Raw genomic sequence first — 23,960 nt, 5'->3', positions numbered from 1 at the left:
CACACATTGATATACCCAAGTAACCTCATCGAAAGCGTGAAGATTCAGCGGGTGTTGATGGGATGACGATGGGAATATAGTCAAACTTGAATGGTGGGCCATGTTGATTTATGGATCAACTTTAGGAACATGGAATGGGGGTCCGGTCGGTGTTGAACCCGCTGACATCTTCGTCGGTCCACATCCCAGCAGTGATTTTATGGACATGATCATTGGTGGCACATCCTCTCTCGCCGACACGTTCCCACCTTGAATTCGAGTAGTTCAAGACAGCTTGGATGAGTGGTGTATATAGACGTTTATATCTGGGAAGTACTTGCGGACTTCCGTAGTCCATACCCCCAAGACTGTGGAACTGATGACAACAAGCGTTGGTTTAAGGGTATCTCGGATTCGATTGGTAACTTAAGCCAAGGCCCTGGACTGTCTTTCCTAGGCCACAGCCGTCGGGTCACCCAGAGCGTCGGGGGCAATCAGGGTCTTCTTTTTGTCGGCATCTCGTCAGTTGCATGGCTGCTGGACGATGTCCTTTCTGTGAGTCACTCAACTTACCCGCTGGTCGTCCACCCCCTTTGTACCGGGAGAATGGACATATCTCCGCTATCAGAGGGGTGTATATGGGGTAGCCTTCGCTCTAGGTAATATGAGCCAGAGGCATAGTTATGGTATAGATATAGAAAGGAAGATAGAAAAGAAGATGAAGATGAAGAGGGAAGAGAAGAGGAGGAGGGAGAATATATAGACTTGGGAGACCTTGAGTGAAGGGACACCACAGTGACTGGGATTCAACTGTCTCACTGGACCAACTAGGTACATGCATGATTCACTTTGGTTTTCAAACGCCCAAAGCAAACGGCCACGGGAACATGCATATATGTATGGTATGTACCCTGCAAGTAACCCGAGAGAGACCGGTTAGACCAGACCGCCTGCGAGGTCCCGTAGGTGCATCTATACGTGTACAAAGACCCTCAAAGATCCATCAGCCAGTCAACGCCCAGCCATGCTGCTGTCCATGCTTCTGCTGGTTCTGCTGTCGTTTGTTTGCAGCACACCATGTTGCTATTGCTGCTGTTGCTATCCATGTTGTTGACTGGTGGTACTTGTGCTGCCGTTATTCGTTTGCAGCACGCCATGTTGATGGCGCTGTTGCTGCTATCCAGTTGGTCGGTATATTTTCTTTTCCATGCAAGCAACCAAGTCAGACAGTTTATAGCAACCTTCGTGCCGTTTGGATCAGCAAGTTTCTAGCCCCAAGGTTGGCTCTTACTCGTAATGTAGCTAATACCTTAACCGGATTATACCTTTTTAGTTCGGGTATTTTCTTCAAACAGTCGGATTATCTGTTCGACTATCCTTGAGCTTGCTTTTAACTTTGTGTCTCTTCTTCCTCCTACAACCTAGCTTAGCAAGTATTAATATATAACAAGTCACATTCACTTACATTCTCAATTTCTCCTGTAATATTATGCAGTTTCAATGCTATGAAGAAACTGCTTGATTGATAGTAGTAGAAGTAGTGATTGTAGTAGCAGAGAAAAGATTCAGCAGTCAGCCGTGTGTATGAAGCGTCTTCTCTCAAGACCCGGCTGGAGTCTTCAATGGGCCTGTAAACAACGTTAGAAGCAGGTCATTGGTAGAGGAAGAGCAAGACGGGTGTACTGACTCTGGTCCTTTTTCCTGAGCAAGGAAGCCCAGAATACATCCCAAGGTTTTTCTGAGGTTGTCAAGGCCAAGGAGACGATATAAGGATGGCTGGAATAACTAGTTAGTTACTTTGTCCGCCAGAATGGATGTTATCATAGTAAACAGTCAACAGTAAACAGTAAACATTGAAGAGAAGAAGAAGAGAAGCAGGGAAGAAGAGAGAAAGTCCAGCTGGAGTGAAGAAGCCAGCGAGAAGCCAGCAGCAAGAGCGAAGTCAGGCAGAAGCAGTAGAAGTAGAAGTACGGAGAGCAGGCAGAGAGGACTCCCTGCTGTCTCTTCGACTGTCTATGGGTATGGAAGTTATCCTCGTTATCTGTCTGGCTACCTGGCTATCTGGGTATCAGGGTATCATGGTATACACTGTCATCATCTATCATCATCATCTTCTTCTTCTTCTCTTCTTATATCACGGTGATGTCGACGTCTGTCTGTTCAGATGACTAAGCAGAATAACACTCAGCTCTTCTCGCCGACTTCATCTCCATCTTCGACTTCATCTTCAACCTCAACCTCAACTCATCGCGACGTCAACTCAACGTCAGCGCATCTTCGACCTTCTCTCGCCTTCTTTGCTTCGCTGCGGTGGCTCTGCATGGCTCGCCTGCAGGAGGATCCCTGCTAGTCTCAACTCCAACGTCCCTAGCTTGTCTAGTCCCCTCTAGTCAACCAACGGGCACGGGAAAAAAAATAGTCCACCGCTTCTCGTCCTCCCGTCGAACATTCTGCTGGAAATCCATCCCGATGCTGGACTGCAGACACTCGCTGCCTGCTGTGTTCCACGCTTCTGCCGCATACGAGCGATCAGATTGACTCAGGTACGTCTGCTCCCCGTGCGTCCTGGCCCTGTATTCAGCGTTGTTTTGGTGCTGCTTGAGTTGGGGTGGTTAGTTTTTTTTCGCCATCTGGTTCGCCCCGCCGGGGATAGGCCCAGCGTGATGCCAGCAAGCCCAAAGACCGAGAGCAGGCAGGCAGACAGACAGTCGAGTCACCGAAGGACAACAAGGTCCAGTCAATAATGGGCAGTGACTGGAGAGCTCGGCCCTGCAGCTGGCATATATGTACCTGGTTGATGCCTGTGCTACTCTGCTGCCTGTCTTGACACCCACCTGCTTTTTCTTCTTTACTTTGCGGCCTTTTTACCTTTCTGTTTTTTACCACTTACCACTGCAGTGTGTCTACACAGAAGTGTGTCTACGGTAGAGACTGACTCTCTAGTGTATAGATGGCACCACATCATCGCCGCAGGATCGGTGCGAGCCGAAGGACGGTCGATGACGAGGGCGAGGAAGACGGGTTCCCAGGTACAGTGGACGACGACTCGCTCAGCGAAGGCACGGTCAGCTCCCAGTCCCACGACGAGGACGACGTATGCAGCGAGATCACGGAGACAGAGGGCGGTGAGAGGTCTCTTCTAGACGGCGGAAGGTTGCCTCTCAGGTCCAAGAAGTCGTCCTCGACCTCGACAACGACGCCTCGAGGGCAAGGTGGTGGTGGTGGTGGAACAGGAGGAGGAGGAAGGAGAGGAGAAGGCAGTGGTGATGGTGATGGTGGCGAAAGGAACAGCCTGTTCAATGCGCGGACTTCGGAGACGGATAACATGGCGAACGGAAGCACAGAGACGGCATCGAAGCCGGTGCAGGAGATTGGGGATCTAATGACATTCGACGACGAGGAGGAGGAGGAGACAGCTGCTACGACTACTGCTTCTCGGCCTAGTAGTGGTGGTCAGAGGGAGCCCTTGGCCGAGAGGAAACGAAGAGAGCAGGACGAGTACTTCCAGAAGAGGAACGACCCTTCGTTTGTGCCTACGCGAGGCGGTTTCTTCCTCCACGACAACCGGTCTGGCAACGGGAATGGCAGTGGACGGCCCAAGCAGATAAAGAGCAAGCCTCACGGCCTTATCGTCGACAGCAACGTTTCACGGTGAGTTTTGTGCTTTGTATTTTTTTTCTTTGCGTTTGATGATGACGTACTGACTGGCAAACATGTAGAAAACCCCAGCCAGACATTACACATGCTCCCTGGCGTCATGATCTACATGATATTGTCAACCAACCGAGTCGACCGCCTCAGGGTACCACAGCTGCTACCACCGCTACTACTACCACTGCCGGTAGCACTACTACAAACAACAACAACAACAATGTCAATACCAGCTACCAGCCTAAACCTGTACCTACGGCTCCTCGCACCTCTCCACAAAACCGATCCTTCTCTACCACTATACTCATCGGCAATGTCCCCGTTATCGTCTTTCTTCCTGGCATGGAAGCCCCGATACCCTTCTCCGCCGTCCCCAAAAGACAGCATACCCGCCTCCCGCAGCACCGCCCTCCGCTGCGTCGTGACAAGCCCGTCCGCATCTCCCTCCCGGGCCAGGCTCCTCGGTACATATTCCCTTCGACGGAACGGTCATTTATCTTTATTCCCCGGGCTCTCCGGCCCAACCAACAAGCTTCGTACCGCGGCCGAGGTCGGGGCGGAGGAAGTGGCGGCGGCGGATTTTACTCGAGCCGACGGGCCAGTGTCTACTCCGGCAGTGCCTACAGCCATGCACCAACTCATACTCCCAGCGTCAGCCTGAGCATGAGCATGTCTCGGCGCTCGTCAATGGGGCGGGACATGAGCGTCAATGGCGCCACTCCGCCGCTGGGATCGACCATGACCATGGCCCGCCCTGTTGTTCCCCCAGACTCGAGGCCGGTAGTCCGCCTTCCTCCCCAGGTCACGCCGGTTCAGCAGCCGGCACAATTGCAACAACAGCAGCAGCAGCAACAGCAACAGCAACAGCCGCCGCCACCACCACCGACCTCTGTGCCTCCTTCGACCACGGGTCCGTACTTTGCGCCGCAGAACCCGACCTACCGGGAGAACCGGCCGCACCCGGCCATTCCAATGCACCAGCCCCGTCCACAGAAGACAGTCTCGGTGGCGGATATCGAGTCTCCCGCTGCATCGGCCGCTGCTTATCAGTTTAGTCAGCAGCAGCAGCAACAACAACAGCAGCAGCCAGGGGACCAACCATTCCACCACCAGGTCCCTCAGCAGCCGTCTCAGCCAATGTCTATGAACGGTTATGCGCCGACACCGGAGATGAACATGCCAATGGCGATGGCCGTCCCCATGGCCGTCCCCATGCCCATGCCAATGCCGATGCCGATGTATCAGCACCAGAGACACCTGTCCCATCCTCCGCCGACCTCAGCCACTCCGCTGTCCCAGATCCCCGAGCGAGCCATCCATGCGGCTCCCTTCCAGCCAGTGACGTACCAGCAGCCGGGACCGGGACAGCAGCCAGCTTACTACGGCCAGCCCTACCACCACCATCACCAGCATCAACCACAACAACAACACCCTCCTCACCACACTCACCCGCACCACAACCAGTATGCTGCTGCTGCTGTCCCTCCGGCCACCGGAACAGAGTACCCTTATACTCCTGGCGGCGCTGGCCCTGGCACCGGCCCGGGCACCGTAGCCCACGAGTCCAACGGGACGGTGTACTACTACGATGCCTCTCAGGTCTCTGCTCCGGGCTCCAGCTCGGGCACGACCAGTGCAGCAGCCGTCCCACCGGCCGGCGGTGTCCTCGGCATGGGCGGCATGATGACTCCCCCCGGCGCGACGACCTACTACTATCCCCACCCTCCGCACGTCCAAAACGGCCCCGTCTACTACCAGTGATGCGTCTCCCACCTTATACTTTTTTATCTTCTTGGCTTAATGGCGTTATTGTTTACTCTGTTCGTCCTGTTTGCCTTGTTTGCCTTGTTTGCTATCTCTCTTGCCTCTTACGTAGATCTTTCTCTGTCCTTTGCTCCTTCCTTCTCCTGCATCTTAGCGTTCTTTCCTTTCTCTAGCTTGCTCTTTCCCTCTTTTGGCTCGGTCTGTCTTTATTAGTCATCATCTCATCCCTGGTTTGTTTCTTTTTTATCTTTTTTATCTTTTTTCTCTCTTTTCTCTTTCTCTTTCTCTTTCTCTTCTTATCTTTTCTCTCTATTTCTCTCTCTCTCTCTCTCTCTCTCGGAATGCTCAGCATGCAGGCGAATGGCTCTGGTCTCGTTCTCGTCTTTGCGTCTTCGCGTCTTCTCGATACCTTATTTTAACTCGCACCGGCTACTGGCACTAGCTGGTGGTCTTTATCTCTTTCTGCACGCACTCACATATGCTCCCTCTTTTTCTCTGATATCCACCGTATCCTGTCGTCGTCTGTCGTGTCTGTCGTGCCTCTCGTGTCTCTCGTCCTTTGAGCGTGTATCCTTACTCTACCTCTTCTTGCACTGTATTAGTCTTATCTATGGCTGTATGTCTACATAACGCTATGTTGTCTGCCACAACCATGCTTGCTCTACGGAGTCGTCTCCAACCTTGCTATCATGCTCTACGGAGTACACAAAGTATGCACAGTACAACCAACCTTTTATATAGCACGGCCACCGCCGCCGCCGCCGCCGCCGCCGCCAAATCTCCTTAAACCAACGCCCTTATGGCCATCAGCCGAGCCCATCGCCAGTCTTCTGTCTTAACTTCCTCTGACATGATGCAAACTGCCGTCATCCCGTCAGCGTCATCCCGTCACCTCTCGCCTTTCTTATAGTCTTACTAGGCTTGCTTTTGCTTTCTCCGCAATTCGGGTGGCTAGCGGCAGCGACTAGAACGTCGCGATGGAGTGTCGTATGACGTAAGGACAGGCCTCTGCGCCCGCTGATTGGCTGGATCCACCACCCTGCAGCCTCACCCCCAGAAAAGCAGCTCGACCTGCCTTCTTCCTTTTCCTCCTCCTCCTCCTCTTCTTCTCTTCTTCTTCTTTTTCTTCTTCTTCTTCTCCTCCAGTGCCAGTCACTCTCACCAGTCCATCATTTGTCATTTATCACTTATCACCAGCACCAGCACCACCAGCAGTCAGTCACCTGTCGACGTCGACTTAGGGTTTTCCGCGGTCGACGCAGGGCCTCGCGTTCCTTTGGTTATATAGACTGGCTCACCGCCGGTTCCGCGGTTGCTGCCTGTTCCTTCAACGGTGGTGACGCTATCGACTCTCTTCTTGCAACGTCTCCCCCTCCCTCCCAAACCACTACATTCGCTACCACCAAGCTACACTCTAGCACATCGACATACGCAAAGACAACGCCTGCTCTAGGCTGCGTCGTTCAGCCCGTCGCCGACAACACCCATCGAATACGCCCTTGGTGGCTATCGAAAACGCCCCCCTCGAGCAGCAGCTATGCCTCCAGCTCACAGCGGACCGGTTAAGCCGGACACCCTCATAACCGTCAAGGCTCACTTTGATGGAGAGAACAGACGCTTCAAAGTGCCCTTGAGGGACATGGGGGCCACTACTTTTCCCCTGAGAGTGAGTTATTAGGATCTTCTCTTCATAGATTGCTGTCCCTTTTCCTCTCTTTTCCTCCCTTTTCCTCGCTTTCTCGCTGTCGTCCTCGTCCTTCTCGTCGTCGTCAACCTTGCTGCCTGGACTGGCTCACCGCCACCTCCCGAAACGGAAGTTTAGTCAGCCGGTTATGCAGCTTCGGCATTTCGTGGAACCTCACGACATCGACTTCCGATTTGGCCTCGGCGTCTGCTTCAAGTCATATATATATCTGGATAGCACCACGGCTATCACTCCCTGACCCAACTCGACTTCACTATCAACTCGACTTTTCACTCAACTCAACTAGTTTATTCACAACTTCTCTCTGCCTTTGGACTACCATAACTCTTGACTGGCTTTGAAATCACCTACTTCATCCATCCCACCCACCGAAATAGTGACGAGTACCACTCTTCGGCTTGACTTCGGTTTTTTACTTGTATATATCTTGCAAGACAGGCCCGATGTCGCTGCTACTCCTCTTATCGTCATCCTACTACCAACACCAACAATACTGGCTAGCACTACTATTATCACTCTCCGACCTGAACAACCTAGCTAACCCCCCTTCTAGGTCCGCCAGTTCCTCAACATCCCCTCTCATACTGAGATTATCATGCGAAGGTACTCAGACAGCGCTGGAGAATATCTCACTCTCGACAGCGAACAGCCGGCTGGTTACAAACAGCTTTACAGAGCCGCCAAGGCCAAGCTGAAGCTGCGTATCCAGGTCGATCGTGTCTATACCGATGCTCATGATGAACCAGAAGAGGAGAACCCAACGGAGCCTGCTGATGATAATATTATCAACGATCATGGCATGGAGACCAAGCCTGAGGAGTTGTCTGAGCAGCCACAATCTGGATTCGAGTTCGCGATCGAGAATGGACCTCTCCCCGAGCCCAGCCAGACGCTGCCAGAAAAGGTCAGCAGCCCTCGTTCTAGCTACCTTGACACGGTTCTCGAACACCGTCCTGCAGAATCTCCTTCGGCCACCAGGATGTTGGGCAGCAGATCTGTTTGTCGTCTTCCTCCAATCCTGCCTGCAAATACCTCTACGGCTACATACAGCTGCTCCATCATGATTGACTGCAACCTGTGCAAGGCCTCCATCCCCAACGAGCACTATCACTGCTCCGTCTGCGAGGGTGGTGACTATGATCTATGCCAGGAGTGTATTGATGCTGGAAACCTCTGTCCTGCCGGTACTCACTGGCTCATCAAACGATCTCTCAATGATGGGCAGCTTGTGTCCAGCACCACTGAGATTGTTGGACCAAAGTTCTTCAAGCCAGTGGAGGAGGAGGAGGGAGAGAAGGAGGAATCTAAGGAGGAATCCAAGCCGGAACCAGAAGCAACCTCTAAAGTCGAGTCACAGCCAAAATCACAGGAGCCAGAGGTGCCCGAGATTATCAGAGATGCCGACTACCGACCAAGAGAGCCTGTCATCCATAGAGCTCTCTGTGACATGTGTGACTGCGTACGTATACTACTCAATTACGTCATTGCCTCTCCCTTTTCCCACTTTCTATTGTGCATTATTATTCACATTTTTTTTTTTACTAGCAAATCATCAACGCGAGATACAAGTGCATTGACTGTCCCAACTGGGACGTCTGCGCTAGCTGTGTTGGTGGCGCCAAGTACTCGCATCCAGGACACAGGTTTGTACCTTTGTTTTTGCCCCTTCCCCCTCGGGCCTCACAGCATGTGGTGCACCCAGGTGTGTACTGTGATGGCCGCCTCTGCCATGACAAATTCAATGCCCAATACATCACCGGTGTCCGCTACAAGTGTGTTGTCTGCGACGACACCGACTTCTGTGAGACCTGTGAAGCCGATCCAAATGGCACTCACAACAGCACCCATCCATTGTTAAAGTTTAAGACTCCAGTTAAGCACGTCACTGTCTCTGCTTATGGAGAGGACGAGAAGGGTCAGGTATTCGAGAGGCTGGGCGACAAGGATGCCCCTGAGCCTGCCTTCAGATCCACCGCCACTGAGACTACGGCCCCCTTCATCACCAATGCTGCCACACAGGTGCATCCCCCGATGTCGCTTGATGCCTTCTATGAAAATGAGAAGGAGATCTCTTACGAGACGCAGGAGGTTGTCGAGGAGGAGGAAACCCCAGTCGTGCAGCAGGGGTCGGTGACTTCAGAGTATGAATCTGTTGCCTCGTCTCTGCCTCATCCTCATCCAGATGATTCAAATTCGGTCACTTCCGGTCTGCACCCTGAAGGCCTTCACACCCGTTTCCTGGGTGAAACCATTCCAGATGGCACGCACTTTGCTCCAAATGTCCGCTTCACCAAGACATGGACAATGCAGAACATTGGCCCCAATGCTTGGCCTGCCGGTTCTGCTGTCCGCTACCAGGGTGGCGATCCCATGTTCAATATTGATACCTCCCACGCCATTAGCCTGGCCAGCTTGGTTAGCGCCATGGAGAGCATGCCTCTGAGAGAGCCAGTCTATCCTGGCCAAAAAATGGATTTCACCATAGAGATGAAGTCCCCTGCTCGGATCGGAACAGCAATTTCCTACTGGCGTCTGAGGACCGAGGAAGGAACTCATTTCGGCCATCAGCTATCCTGTCACCTTGAAATCGATGAGCCAGAAACTGAATCTCAGGAGAAGAAGTCAGAGATGGTCTTCCCCACTCTGGAGAAAGAATCTCCTGTAACCAGCATGCATGAGGATGAATGCCAGGCCAAGCCTAGTGAGGTCGCTGTTACAGACAATGTCTCTGACTCTGCTTCTACACTGAATGAGGATACTGATGCAGTCGAGGTTACCGACCTGGCTGCGGAAGTCAACAGCCTGAACCTCGAAAGCGAGTGTCCGGATGACGAGAGTTTCCTCACAGACGAAGAGTACGATATCCTCGACGCCAGTGATGAGGAGTATGCCGAGATTGCCAAGGCTTCGCAGAAGAAGTAAGTCGACATGTCGATGTCGAGGGCATAGTGTTCCCGAGGACGGGAAACCATGTGGAGGCGTGTGCGTTGAACCACGCTAGCGGGGAAAGGAAGCTGGAAATTGCATTACTCTCTGTTCCCTTTGTACTTTCGCCTTTTCGGGCCACCCGGCATTAACACACGAGGCCGTTTTGACCGTCTCTCGTCAGCCGTCAACATCTCTTTTCGATATGTTCTATGTATTCATTCGATCGGTGTTTCTTTATTTCCTTTCTCTCTTGGACTATGCCGGATTCAGCCTATTTCTTTTTCTCTCATTTATGTGCTGTCTCTTGTCGAACTATTTAGGGGAAATATCATATTATCCAGCATCGCGGAGAACCGGACGCAACCATAGCTGGCTCGGTAGTTGGTAGTTTTACGCACCTACCCTATGATTTGATGCAAGATACAAGCCGTGGCAATACCAACTCCCCCCACACATCTCCAATCTTCTCAACTGGACCAAATCTCTCTCCTACAACACCAAATTTTAAACCAAATAATAACAAAAAAAAAGGAGAAAAAACCACAAAGCCAACATTGTCTCTTCACTTTCCTGTTGTGTTTTCTGTTACGCTTTGTATTTATGCTAACATCTAATGACCGCCTACTTCGCAACCAGTTTTCTCTCATTCTTCGACTCAATTTGCTTGGGATAGACTATAGAGGTTTGCTTGACGTTGATATTAAGTAAGCATGGCGCACGGAACGGGAAAAAGCTTGGCATATAGACCCACTTGTTGCATTTTGACTTTCTGCCTTTCGTTTTTATCTTTTGGACATAATTTTTCTTCCGGCATTTTCAATCTTTTGCAATAGCAAAGCAATTTTTCCTTTCTTTTAAGAACGTCTCATCTCCAGCTTGAACCTTGGCGGTCATTCACTCCTTTCATCTTCCTTTTTTTATTCGTATTCTGTGCTATGCGTACAATATTACAATGATATCGACACTCCCTCGAAGCGGCAATATGGCTGCTGCCTCCTTCAAGCTCAGACACACTTCTCCACGAACATCCATAATCGGCCTCCAATGCCTCTACCCATCAAGCAGGACCTTCAGCTCCAGCACCGCTCGCTTCAACCTCCCACCGCCGTATAACTCCAAACCAACATCCTCCTCCTCATCCGCCGCCGCCACCACATCCGCCTCAGAAACATCCATATCCTTCCCCGTCAACGCACCCGCGAGCACCCGGCCCGCGTTCCTCGACGTACCTTCAAAAGACAACCCGCAGACTTCAGGCACATTCTCGTATTACTTTGCTCTGGGCAAGGCGTACCTACGCTTTTACAAGACGGGTCTCAAAAACGTTTACGGCAATTACAAGGCTTCCATCCCGCTGCGGAAACAACTTGGTTTACCAGTGTACATACCGCGCTCGCCATGGACAGATATATCCACCTCTTCCGCCAGTGGTAAAGCGGACGTCTCGTCACTTACAAGAAGCGATTTCCAGCTCGTTCGACGCAGCGCATATGATCTCCGCAGAATGATTCCGTTCGGGTTCATCTTGCTTATATGCGGCGAATTTACGCCCTTGGTTGTACTTGCGATAGGCAATATGGTAACGCCAATGACGTGTCGGATGCCTAAACACTTGATTAAGGAGCGCAGTAAGAGAGTTGAATACAAGATTGCTGCGCTGCAGGGTCTATCGGCCAGTCAGCGGGAGGTGGTTGCCCCATCCTCACTGCGTGGAGTCAAGGATGTACATGCTCTAAGTGCCGAAGAAGTCCTGCAATCAAGCGTTGTGTTCGGGTTGAGCAAACGACATTCTTTGTCTGTCCCGGAATTCCTGCAGACAATGATTGTCAACTCTCTGTATAGACCTCGACTGCAGCGGTGGATGGAGTACCTTGCTGCAGACGATAAGTTGATTATGAGTGCTGGTGGGATAGAGAATATGGTTGCCGAAGAGGTGCGGTTGGCCGTTGATGAGAGGGGTGGTGTGGATGTTGGTATGGGTCTTAAGGAAGGCGTGAGAGAGGCTGCTGAGCGGAAATGGCTGGCTAGGTGGCTTGGGCAAAATGATTAGACATTTCAAGGCTGGGGGGATGTCTGGTTTTCTCGGAAATATCTTCTAATTAATTATTTATCCCTCTGGATTCGAGGGCTGTATAATAATACATACGGATTTGGAATGGAATAGACCAGGCTTTTTGGGATATGCCCTGACTTTTCGAATGATTTGAGATTTCTTTCCACTGTTATATATATATGAGTGAGATGAGATATCGCATCCGCTATCATGAACATTCAAACAGGGCTTTATCCCTTAATACCTCTAGGTGGTCATAATTCGACCCTAGGGCATATCTCAATAGGCTAGGTCTCTCCGACTCTGCAGCCTCAACATCGGGACCGGCCTTGGCATCAGATACCAGCTCTTTACCCGCCTGAGCCTCTCCATCCCATGCTTCTGCTTTCTCCAGTATATCATCGTAGACCTTGGCAAAAACACCCTTCACCTTCGGCATGTCAAAGCTCGACATGCCCAAATCGTTCATGAAATCAGCCGGGTCCTGTAAACATAACATCTTGTCACCTCTGGCGATTGACCTTTTGGCAATGCTCTTCTGTCCCCTAACATGTGGCAGCGGCTCTGTACCATGAGCCCGAGCATGGGCTCTCTTCCTGAAAAGAGCCGGTGGTTCCACAGATATTCCATAACGAAGGAGATCGAGATCCTTATAAAAGCGAAGAACATGCAAGAATTGCTTTGCGAGGTCTGAACGGCCGAATTTGCCTTCTCCCAACTTCAGCGCTGCTACAATCATCATTGTAAGCCCGTATGCGTCGATGGTCCGGTTTTCCATGCCAAACATTCCTCTTGTCTCCAGAACCATTCGTAGAGCAAGGTATAATGATCGTAAAGTAGGGAACTCGGCCTTATAGCCCAGGACATATTCCATGCTTGAATGGGGTTTGAGACCACAGTATATCCGTGAATTTCGGCCCGTAGCTGAATGAACAGCAGAGACAAAAGGGACATGTTCCTTCTTAACAGTGACACTAGAGAATGTTCCGGTTGCACGTAGGAGACGTGCAGATTGGACCAGAATGCCCATCTGTATTGCAGTGATTTTGGGACGAGTCACGCTCGGTCCACGTACGCTGGTGGGCAGCCCATCGGGGTCTTCCATGGGAAGCATAAGGTCAACGTTCGAATTTCGCGTTTCCATGCCTGTGTACCGCGATCCGACGAGAATCGGCCTCCGGTTGGAATCACCGCCAATAGGTTTTAACATCTCCTCTATCTCTCCTATAACCTTCCTCACCGCTTCCTTCTCTTGACGTATTTCAGACATGTACAGCTCAAACGCTTGAAGTTCATCACTCAGCCGCGTATATCCATCCTTCGACTCCTGCCTATTCATGTACTCCAACCAATTGCACTGTACAGGACTTTGATGTTCTGTCCTCGGTGGAAGCGATTTCAGGTCCGTGGGATACAGCTTCTTCATATGGCGCTCATTTAGCCTTTCCAGCTCCCTCGTCAACTTCCGTAGCTTCATTAACTCCCGTTGCGTGCTGATGAGATGTTCCGGCTCCAAAGGCCCACGGCGCCTGACTTTATTGACTTTATCGCCGCCATGGCTTTCAGGCAGCAGGTTCGGGGGGCTTCGCACTTTAATCCTGCGTACGACCGTCCGATTAGCAAATCTATGCTCTTCCAAGGTCTCCGTAAGACTATCTGGGTTTATCTTCGGCGTGGGAGCGTGTCTCCCAAGAGTCGGCGAGGCATGGAAGCGTCTGCTATTGCTAAAGACTGGACGAGCTGTGTGGAACAGACTGCTGTCAGCGAGGAGCGGCGCACGAACCGAGGCCATGCACGAGCAAACCGACATCTGGCCCTCCCCTGCTGGCGTCTCGTCCTCGTCGTCATCCGCGTTGCTTTTGCCGCCATCAAGACGACGTCGAATTTGAGGTTTTCAAAGGGCCTTATCGTCCCTTATCGGGGAACCCGCTTAGTCAGCAGCCAACTTTATCCAGACTTCCTTTTTTTCCTTTTCAACTTCTCGAACAATTTTTGCAAAATATTTTTATTTTATATTCCCCGTGAATTATTATATTATCTTATATATAGGAGGACTGCCTGTCGCGTGAGGCTCGCCGGCCTTTTGTATCGGCTACCTTCAACGCCCTGCTGCTCGTCTGTCGGGTTTAAGGAGCTGCATATCTAGGCTAACCACCCAGGAATGACGACAGCCTGCTAATCGGCCGCCAACAACCCTTGTCAAAGCCCACTTCCGCCCTGCTTGGCCACTCGCTTTGCCTGCAACCTCCCAACCCATGGACTTCCTATAACTGAGGATATTAAATACGTATAGCTCTCCACATCCTCTGGTCTCCTGCCGTGCTTGCCTGCCAATTGAGCGTTTGTCAAACGCGGGTAGCGGGTAGAACAGATCATCTCGGCCCGCCAACCAACCATTTCTCCCCTATTTCTACCCCCCCAGCCGCCCGACCAAGTTCACTGTCGCCTGACCTTCCGCGGAGAACATTGGCCAGTTTCTAAGAGTATACCACCCTTCGGCCTTTACGTTTCATGGCTTCAAATCTCCCCGGAGGCCCTCCGGCTGGGCCGAGTCTGATGTCACCCGGGGCTTTGGATGCCTCAGTGAATACTCCTATGCAGAGAACCCCTTCTCTCGTGGGAGATAACCCCAACGGCGCTCAGAATAACTTGTCCGCCGATGCTCAGATGAATACAGATTCTAGATCCGCATCAATATCCCTACCTTTGAGGGAGATATCGGCGTCAACCAAACCTGATCAGCATCCGGATCTAGGCCTATCAGGGCGGATAATAAGCGCAGCATTTTGTATTCCGTACAAGTTGCAGATCCACCATGACGGAGAATGGGTATAGTAAATCCGCCTTCTACACAGAAAGAGAAAACTGCTGACTCTTTGTATAGGAGCTTAAACACCGACCTGGGACTGCGGCGCTCTTTGACTCGTTCGCCAACCTAGCATCCCCTGACTCCCATTGGTCCCATACTCTTGTTGGCTGGACCGGCGAAATAGAACAACAATATCCGCCAGATACTTCATCATATCATCTTCAGAATAATAGAACCGCTTCGTCCACGAACCAGTCCTGGGCTCCGATCCCGGTTAACTCGTCCCAGAAGCCTCAGCCTCCACCTATAGATGGTATTCGTGTAACAGCCGATGATCGCCGTCGTCTCGAGAGTCAGGTCTCCTCGAGCAAGTTTGGAAATATTCTACCAGTCTGGCTGAGCGATGAACTCGATTCTCCGGACCAAGAGATGCAATTGAAGGACCAAGGCCGCTGGCGCCGTTACGCCGAACGAGAGATATATACCCTTTTTCACTATAAGCAACATGGCCCTACCGATGGCCGATCTGAAAGACAATGGTGGCAAGACTATCAACGGCTCAACAGCATGTTCGCGGATCGCATTTTAGAAACATATAAACCAGGAGACATCGTCTGGATCCATGATTATCATCTTTTCCTGCTTCCAAACATCCTCCGCCAGAAGGTTCCAAATATCTATATCGGATTTTTCCTCCACGTCCCTTTCCCGAGCAGCGAGTTCCTACGATGTCTTTCCAAGAGAAAGGATATCCTCACAGGTGCCCTTGGGGCTAACATGATTGGTTTCCAGTCCCATACTTACTCTCGTCACTTTACTTCCTGCTGCACCCGTATTCTGGCATTCAGCTCGACAAAAGGTGGAATTGATGCCTACGGTGCTCATGTTGCAGTGGACGTGTTCCCAATTGGAATTGATGTCCAAACAGTGCGAAAGCTAGCATATGGTGATCCAAATATTGAAAACACAATTTTCAACATTAAAACGATATACGCGGACAAGAAGATAATTGTTGGACGTGATCGGCTCGACTCCGTTCGAGGAGTGACGCAGAAGTTGATGGCCTTTGAGATGTTTCTGGAGCGGTATCCTCAATGGCGCGGCAAAGTGGTTCTCATACAAGTTACTAGCCCTACGAGCATGGAGGAACAGAAAGAAGAGCCGGATAACAAGCTCTCTAGCCAGATATCTCAGTTGGTTGCGACTATAAACGGTCGATTCGGCTCGATCAGTTTCTCACCCGTCCAATACTACCCCCAATACCTTCCTCGACATGAATACTTTGCCCTCCTTCGCGCTGCAGACGTTGGCTTGATCACCAGTGTGCGTGACGGCATGAATACCACTAGCCTTGAGTATGTGGTTTGCCAGCATAAAAACCAAGGGCCCCTGATCCTCTCTGAGTTTTCCGGTACTGCAGGCATTCTTGAAGATGCCATTCACATCAACCCCTGGGATCTCACCGGTGTGGCTAACGCTATCAACACCGCCCTCACAATGACACCTGAAGAGAAGGCAAAGAAACAGTCTGCCCTCTACGAGCATGTAACCACACATACCGTTGTCGAATGGTATGATGAGTACCTCAAACGACTTCTCGCCAATCTTTCGTCCTTCAACAAGTCCATAATCACCCCAGCACTGGACAAACACAAACTCATCTCTCAATACCGCTCCGCACGTCGCAGACTATTCATGTTTGACTATGATGGTACCCTCACCCCCATCGTCAAAGACCCGCAAGCCGCTATTCCCTCGGACCGTGTCTTACGAACTCTCAAGTCTCTCGCTGCTGATCCCAAGAACGCGGTATGGATCATTTCTGGTCGCGATCAAAACTTCTTGGAGGAGTGGATGGGTCATATTACCGAACTTGGTCTTAGTGCTGAACATGGCTGTTTCATCCGCAAACCACGGAGCGAAGAATGGACAAATCTGGCGGCAAAAGCAAACATGAGTTGGCAGAAGGACGTTCTAGAAATTTTCCAGTATTTCACCGAGCGAACCCCTGGTGCCTTTATCGAGCGGAAACGAGTGGCCTTGACATGGCATTATCGTCCTGTGGACCCAGAGTATGGCGCCCACCAGGCAAAGGAGTGTAGGGCGGAGCTAGAACGAACAGTTGCTACTAAGTGGCCTGTAGACATCATGGAGGGCAAAGCAAATCTGGAGGTCCGGCCAGCGTTTGTGAATAAGGGTGAAATCGCAAAGAGACTCATTGACGAGTATGCGGGTGTGCATGGCCATGAACCTGAGTTCGTACTCTGTCTTGGAGATGATTTTACTGACGAAGGTATGTCTCTATCTTCCTATCCTCTTGTTCTACATGTGCATATTAACTAACCAATATGTAGATATGTTCCGAGCTTTGAAATCATCCGATCTGCCTCCTGATCACGTTTTCTCCGTAACAGTTGGCGCTAGCTCTAAGCAGACCCAAGCCAGCTGGCATCTTCGTGAGCCTGCTGACGTGATTTCGACGGTGACACTGCTAAATAACAGTAAGTCGGCTGTCTTGGAGTGACATGTTCCCATCCTGACTTTGATAAACTACACATTGTTGGTACCTGTTGTGTCTTCACTATAGAGGTTGTTCTACCACTGCATACCTATGCATTTGCCCATCAGCTTGGGGTTATCGCTTTGTGGCAGCCGGCTTTAGTATCGAGGATATGCTCTTGTTTTCCTTGTCTTTCGCATGTTGTCTTTGTATTGCTTTTAATACTTACCTTGTGGTACTACCACTCGATTCATTTGCATTGAACCGTTTCCATACTGCAATGTTCCTCCGTATTTTCTTTTAGCTGTTGAGCTATTTTGGCTTATTCTCCTGGGGTGGAGCATTACGAGAAAGCGAATGATATACTGGATGTTGACCAAAAAAATCAAAGGTCTGGTGGCACAGCAAGACGCCAAAGTGCCGTTTCCTGGAATAGAGCATTTAGATGAGAATGTTGAGATCATAACATCAATAAACCAAACCAATATAGACGGCCGTCTATTTCTCTTAACATACCGCCCGTCTATAACTCTAACCCTAGAAATACCGTGTTGTCCAGCGGTGTCTCATAGTATTTATCAATGTCCTTGAACCCCATACTCCTATACAGCTCAATAGGAGCACGCATATGACGAAGAGTATCGAGTCTCATCTCGTCATATCCTCTGTCTCGCGCAACTTGCAGAAGAGCCAATACTAGCGCCTTGCCGACCCCTCTCCCTCTGGTAGAGGGTAGAACATACAACCGTTTCATTTCACAATAACGTTTCCCGTTGTTAGCTGAATTGTTCGCTGGAACGGACGTGACTGTTTTGTCGGACGAGAAGTTTTTGGGTACCAATGGTCTCAAACAGATGCAGCCCAACACTTCTTCAGAGGCATCGTCAATTGCAAGCAGTATCTCTCCATTAGGAGGAGAATACTTCCCCGGGAACGAAGCCATTTCATCCTGAAAGCCTTGGAATGCCAAGTCAACTCCAAGGGATGCAGTATATGCCTTGATCAAGGTGGTTGTGACTTGGATATCTCGTTCTGACCGCGCTGGTTGTATCGTGAAAGCGCCCTTCTTAGATATGGTATTTGCCCTTTGCAGGTAATCATCCGGAGATCCGTCGACCTTGTGCATAGCTGCTGCCCCATATAACGAAATAATATTGCTGCACTCGAACCCTGCGACCTTGCTGTTTGTTTGGCGGCGGCTGTACGGAGTTCTTCGTTGTTCGTCTCGTCTCCATCGACTTCTTCAACCCCAAAAACTTCCCTCGGCAAATGCCAAGAAGCCCCACGTGGAAACCTTATTTTCTCCCTTATTTTGACTTTACTTTTTTTTTTTTTGCTGCTGATAAGATCTTGGATCAACCAACCGAGTTCCAACAATGTGAATACGACAAGCCGGCGGCAAAAACTCCGTGTGTCCAGAAGACGCCCAGAGGTTCGAGTGGCAGAGGAGTCACTATATTGGCATAAAAAGGCTGCCGATAGGGTCATAGAAGATGTTTACTAACTATTCCCCTTGCCCGGCCCTGCAGCTGTAATTAGCTATCTTGGCCAGAACATCCTCTCCAGCCAACTTGATATCAAGCACTGACATCAGATGAATACGGCTTTTCGACCGTGGCTTTTCTCTTCTTCCCGGCGGCCTTCACCCGATTGGGCCACGGCTATCAGTTTGCATTTCGCCTCCTCTGTTCTCGTTCCTTTAGTCATCTCGGCATTAACGATCATCTCTCCCTTTTCTTGCTGCTTACCCGTGCCGTTCGACCCGAAACTTGTCGGTGCTCGAAGGGCGTGCATCTCCTCCTCGTGACGAGGATGAAACGAAAAAGGACGATGGTTAGCCAGAGACTGCGATTTTATAGGAACGGGCCAGCCCCGTTCACGGGCCGGTTTGTACTGCTTACATATCTCCCACCTTGACCCTGGCGAGTCTAACTGTGGGTCGGTTAGAGAGGGTCGGACCCATGGTTGGGGATAAAAATGCACACGCTGGGCTGGGTCATTGACATTGATTCCTGGATGAGTCGAAAATTGCTAACAGTTTCAATTAACAGTTAGCTAACATCCAACTTGCTTTGCATGGAGTTGCAGTAACTATCAAGTCAAAAATACCTCATCAACCAACATTTAATCTTCGCATCTACAGAAGGGATAAAAACAAGTTGAGGTTGCAAGATTTCATTCGGTTCCTGCGTTCGTAATCAGAGTCTGATTCGGTCTGATAAATATTTCCATCGGTACTTAACCTGGTCAATCCATATATGTCATAGAGGTAGTGATCATTGCTAACTATCTGTCTAGACAAGCAAGGCTTTCACTGTCATCAAGTTAGCCATACAATCATAACTTTGCATAGTCATTATCAAACTTGATATACCACCAGATTAAAAGAGGATATCAAGGGGATGGGACTCAGTGCAGAGTCGTCTACGCAGCAAATTGAAGCGCAGGATCTCGAGAAGGCAGTTGAGGCCATTCCTATCTCCTCCTTCGCCGAAATACCTTCTGAAAAAGGTGGTTCTCAGACACAATCTGGGTCATCTTCGGATCATGACCATGATGTCAACCAAATATCTAAAGTACCCACTAAAACGGTAGAACGGCCAGGGGTATTAGAAAAGACTCTCTCCCTTGTTCGAACAAGAGAGTCCAACCGGGATCCTGGTCCACCTCCAGATGGTGGCTACCATGCCTGGCTACAAGTGGCTCTTACACATATGGTTATCTTCAATACATGGGGATTCGTTAACGGATTTGGTGTATTCCAGTCATACTACACTGAAGCCTTGAAACGGTCACCTTCCGACATATCATGGATTGGCGGAACTCAGATCTTCCTTCTTTTCTTTATTGGGACATTTTCGGGTCGGGCAACAGACGCAGGATACTTCAAGGCTGTCTGGTCCGCAGGTGCCGTGATAATTATCTTTTCACTCTTCATGACCTCGCTGTGCAAGACATACTGGCAAACCTTTCTTTCCCAGGGTGTCTGCATGGGAATAGGAAGTGGCCTCATATTCTGTCCCAGTGTGGCTCTTCTAACATCCTATTTTGCTCGTCGGCGGTCTCTCGCAATCGCCATCACTGCGTCTGGCAGTGCAACTGGAGGAATCGTCTACCCAGTACTCGTGCAACAACTGCTCCCCAAAATTGGTTTTGGATGGACCATGCGAGTCATCGGCCTAATAACCGCCGTAACGCTTACCCCTGGCTTCTTTTTCCTTCGTCAACGCATACCCCCTCGTCGAACGGGTCCGTTCTTTGAACTCCAGGCTTTCCGCGAACCTGCCTACTCTTTATATGCAGTGGCCATGTTCCTTAATTTTTGGGCCTTGTACATAGCCTTCTTCTATGTTGGCAGTTTTGGCCGTAATGTAATCGGCTTGTCTCAAAAAGATTCCATTAACCTCATTCTTATAATAAACTGCGTGGGCATCTTTGGTCGCCTAATACCATGCTATATCTCGGATTGGAAATCAGGTCCTATAAATGCCCTTATACCATGCACTGTTGTGGCAGGAGCAACATTATTCGGGTGGATAGGCGTGAAAAGGGAGCCCAACTTATACGCATTTTCCATTGTTTATGGGTTCTTCGCCGCTGGGATACAGGCCTTGTTCCCGTCTGCCCTGACAAGTCTCACAACAGATCTGAAGAAGAGCGGCATCCGATTTGGGATGACACTGAGCATTGTAAGCTTTTCTTCCCTAACAGGTTCACCCATCGCTGGTGCGTTGATTGCATTGAGGGACGGTGACTTTCTATACGCCCAGATCTTTGCTGGTTTGTCGATGTTCCTCAGCCTTGCCGTCTTGCTATTATCCCGGTCAAAAGTAGTCGGATGGAAGCTTAAAGCGAGAGTTTGATGGTTAATCTCTGCATCCTTTTATGTGTTCGAAAATATCATCCGGAGTACAAGGTATGTGGAGGCTTTTCTATGCTGACTTTGCAATGTTAGAGTAACTAACAAGCTTTTCTAGTTTCGATTTCTGCATATAAACGTATATAAAAGAGTGTAACGAAGGTAATGTCTAGTTATATATCAAATATTTAGAAATATAAATCGCCCAGTGTCATGCCCCAGCTGTACCAATATGTACCAGGAGCCTTGACATAATTTGAGAAACCAAAAGATGATAGTTAGCCAATTCCAAGTCGTCACCTTTGTTCATCAGTTCTCAAAATAATGAAGGTTGTATGGTTCGGTGTCCCGTACAACGAATCCCTGCGGTGTCGCCACCGAGGATGTCTCCCCCTGATTAATGCCCTGAACACCATTGCTAGGTAGGAATTTGCTCATCTGACAATTGACTGGGGGCGAAGTTTCTCCGAGTAAGGTATTGTGGCGTCTAATAACTAGCGCTGTCAATCAGTTGCAGGGGCGGGCTTTGTAGAGGCTCGTCCTTAGTAGAAGGCTCGACGTCACTGGTATAGTAGCTCTTAATTTTCCGTTGTTTTTCTTCTATAAAGATAGTTTTTCACTATCGCTGTTGTCTGGATGTGCATGTGAGGTGAGCCTTGAGCAGAAGCTTTCTGTTTTATAATTGATTAGAAAGAGTTAAGGGGCCCAGATTTTTCATGAAGTTATGGATGCGGACTAGAAGTAGGCGGGCAAAAGGGCGTTGGCTAGGGATTTGCAGTGTTGCTGACATCCACACCGCCTCAGGTAGATGCCAATCTGGTGTACATAAGATAAAAACCCGATGAATGAGGCGGAAGAGATATTTGGTTGTAGCTTGAGTCTGTGAGGTCAACGTGAGGACGGGGTCTTCGATGGTACTAGCTGGACTCTGCGGGATAAACGCTCTCCTGGCGATTTGGATGATGCCTGGAAGAAGAATTTGCATCGTGTAGAAAACCGTATACGGCGAGTTAAAGCTAATGGGCCGGATCACGCGGGGGACTGAAAATAGCCACAGCTGGTCGTGCATTAGTTAACTAGCCGCGGCAATACGTTTGGCAAGCAAGTTCGAATTGAGGACAAACGCTGTAATGAAGTGTTTGCCTTCGTTCGAGTTGATTGTGCTATGAGCACTGACAGCGGTGACAACGTCGTTTATTGGGCACGTTCAGAGAGCTTCTGAAATTCAGGAATTTAACACAGTAAAGAAAAGGAGAAAGAGAAGAAATTCCAATCGAGGAATATTCAAGAGGCTCTATTGATTCCATAGGGACTTCAGACTGGTCCTCTTCGTTGGGGGTATTTGCTTCTTGAAATTCTAGCTCTCCTTGATCAGAGGTGAAAGTGGTTTTCTCAGCTGTGGCATATCTCTCATCAGCAGATGTACAATCCCACAGAGAATGTTCTTCGTCTGGGCAGAAATGGCAGGATTCAGGTGAATCTTGTACTTTCCTCAAAGCTCCTGTCTTCACAATGCTGTCAGGAGAAAATGGAACAATATGTGCGACCTCTGTTGCTACTAGAGTGCGTTCACCCTCAGGGACGACTTTCATTGGGCGTGTAGACCGTCCAATTTCTACCTACTTTCTGAGCCACGAGATCTTTACCGGGATGCGTACCACCACTTTGCACAACGAAACACCTTTAGCAACCTAAATCTAAGTCCAACATTTTCTGTGGCAGAGGCTCTTACGAAATGAGCTCTGGAGCCACCTATGAGAAATGAAGACGTTAGCAAAGCAGATTAGAGCTGGGGAAAAAGGATCAATCTACATCTTCGCAGGGTCTGTTAAGGCTCTCATAGCGTTGGCAAATCACTCCTGCTGCATAGTAACAGTCAAGGTCCAGCACACGATCGTCCTCGGGATTAGTCGTAGCGTATAGGTTACCCAGGCATCGCGCACACGGCAAGGGGGCATCAAGGGAAGTAACGTCTGCCATGGTGACGAACAGGAACAAGCAGAGAAGCGATAAGTTAGCAGAGCGGCGATGCAGGAGGCCAGGACTAACAGGAATGAGTGAGGAGTGAGTGGTTGCAAGAGAGAAGGAAGGAAGATGGTGGGAAGAAATCTTTTCAACCATAACAACGCGAGGAAGAAGCATTGCTAGGTAACCACGCCTGCCGAAAACGGAAGCAGGCCAGGTTGATATCACGTGGGGAGCAAGGGAAGCCCTAAGCCCTTGCCCTATCTTGGCGTGTCGTGTAGTTGGTGTAGCGGAAGCTCCTGGTGTACCCGGGGGCGTTAGAACGAAGGAGAAGACATGCTACCACATGTTAGCATGGTACCGTTGGTCAAGGTCAAGATGTCTTCATTGTTGTGTCGGAGTGACGTTGGTCACTCTGTCGATGATATTATACGGTTGACACGATGACTAAGTATATTCTTACTAAGAGGTGGATATATGGATGTGACACGTCCTTCGCGGGGGGGACCGATCCTTAGTAATTGGCTGTTGAAAGAATCCCTTGGTAATGTCCATGGATGAGAAGATGACGGAGCCCCCAAGAGCATCTAGAATATCATCTTGTCGTGGCAGGGGATAAGCATTAGGCATAAGTGCATGAGAACCAGATCCGTTTATATCTCTTAGGACCTTTAGTGGATATGGTAGGGTTGCTGGTCCATTTTAATATATATAACTGCCGCTGTATGCTGCCCGGAATAAGTTTAA

General features: G+C 49.9%; 10 protein-coding genes across 10 annotated transcripts; 5 read left to right on the top strand and 5 right to left on the bottom strand.

Annotated features, from left to right (window-relative positions):
- Positions 1-971: 971 nt before the first annotated feature.
- ARB_02475 (uncharacterized protein) lies at positions 972-2,090 on the bottom strand (the record flags this gene model as incomplete). The annotated part of the gene is made up of 5 exons (XM_003011149.1): positions 972-1,247; positions 1,445-1,607; positions 1,667-1,764; positions 1,825-1,992; positions 2,067-2,090. 5 exons carry the CDS (start codon positions 2,088-2,090, stop codon positions 972-974), a joined length of 729 nt encoding a protein of 242 aa, XP_003011195.1.
- An 839-nt stretch (positions 2,091-2,929) lies between these two features.
- On the top strand, positions 2,930-5,391 carry ARB_02474 (uncharacterized protein; the record flags this gene model as incomplete). Its single annotated transcript, XM_003011148.1, has 2 exons — positions 2,930-3,630; positions 3,699-5,391. 2 exons carry the CDS (start codon positions 2,930-2,932, stop codon positions 5,389-5,391), a joined length of 2,394 nt encoding a protein of 797 aa, XP_003011194.1.
- Positions 5,392-5,563: 172 nt separating this feature from the next.
- On the bottom strand, positions 5,564-5,746 carry ARB_02473 (uncharacterized protein; the record flags this gene model as incomplete). The annotated part of the gene is made up of 1 exon (XM_003011147.1): positions 5,564-5,746. One exon carries the CDS (start codon positions 5,744-5,746, stop codon positions 5,564-5,566), a length of 183 nt encoding a protein of 60 aa, XP_003011193.1.
- Positions 5,747-7,694: 1,948 nt separating this feature from the next.
- Positions 7,695-10,021, top strand: ARB_02472 (ZZ type zinc finger domain protein; the record flags this gene model as incomplete). Its single annotated transcript, XM_003011146.1, has 2 exons — positions 7,695-8,558; positions 8,645-10,021. The coding sequence occupies 2 exons, from the start codon at positions 7,695-7,697 to the stop codon at positions 10,019-10,021; spliced, it is 2,241 nt and encodes a 746-aa protein (XP_003011192.1).
- A 958-nt stretch (positions 10,022-10,979) lies between these two features.
- Positions 10,980-12,077, top strand: ARB_02471 (uncharacterized protein; the record flags this gene model as incomplete). The annotated part of the gene is made up of 1 exon (XM_003011145.1): positions 10,980-12,077. One exon carries the CDS (start codon positions 10,980-10,982, stop codon positions 12,075-12,077), a length of 1,098 nt encoding a protein of 365 aa, XP_003011191.1.
- A 211-nt stretch (positions 12,078-12,288) lies between these two features.
- Positions 12,289-13,557, bottom strand: ARB_02470 (uncharacterized protein; the record flags this gene model as incomplete). Its single annotated transcript, XM_003011144.1, has 1 exon — positions 12,289-13,557. One exon carries the CDS (start codon positions 13,555-13,557, stop codon positions 12,289-12,291), a length of 1,269 nt encoding a protein of 422 aa, XP_003011190.1.
- Positions 13,558-14,591: 1,034 nt separating this feature from the next.
- On the top strand, positions 14,592-17,232 carry ARB_02469 (uncharacterized protein; the record flags this gene model as incomplete). Its single annotated transcript, XM_003011143.1, has 2 exons — positions 14,592-14,909; positions 14,965-17,232. The coding sequence occupies 2 exons, from the start codon at positions 14,592-14,594 to the stop codon at positions 17,230-17,232; spliced, it is 2,586 nt and encodes an 861-aa protein (XP_003011189.1).
- A 680-nt stretch (positions 17,233-17,912) lies between these two features.
- On the bottom strand, positions 17,913-18,515 carry ARB_02468 (uncharacterized protein; the record flags this gene model as incomplete). Its single annotated transcript, XM_003011142.1, has 1 exon — positions 17,913-18,515. One exon carries the CDS (start codon positions 18,513-18,515, stop codon positions 17,913-17,915), a length of 603 nt encoding a protein of 200 aa, XP_003011188.1.
- A 1,276-nt stretch (positions 18,516-19,791) lies between these two features.
- Positions 19,792-21,252, top strand: ARB_02467 (uncharacterized protein; the record flags this gene model as incomplete). The annotated part of the gene is made up of 1 exon (XM_003011141.1): positions 19,792-21,252. The coding sequence occupies one exon, from the start codon at positions 19,792-19,794 to the stop codon at positions 21,250-21,252; it is 1,461 nt and encodes a 486-aa protein (XP_003011187.1).
- A 1,159-nt stretch (positions 21,253-22,411) lies between these two features.
- ARB_02466 (uncharacterized protein) lies at positions 22,412-22,840 on the bottom strand (the record flags this gene model as incomplete). The annotated part of the gene is made up of 1 exon (XM_003011140.1): positions 22,412-22,840. The coding sequence occupies one exon, from the start codon at positions 22,838-22,840 to the stop codon at positions 22,412-22,414; it is 429 nt and encodes a 142-aa protein (XP_003011186.1).
- Positions 22,841-23,960: the final 1,120 nt, after the last annotated feature.

The sequence above is a fragment of the Trichophyton benhamiae genome (assembly GCF_000151125.1).
Source record: "Trichophyton benhamiae CBS 112371 chromosome Unknown contig00209.0, whole genome shotgun sequence".
In the NCBI taxonomy this organism is placed as follows: Eukaryota; Fungi; Ascomycota; class Eurotiomycetes; order Onygenales; family Arthrodermataceae; genus Trichophyton; species Trichophyton benhamiae.
Note: the sequence above shows the minus strand (reverse complement) of the source record. Positions and strands in the feature narration are given on the sequence as shown.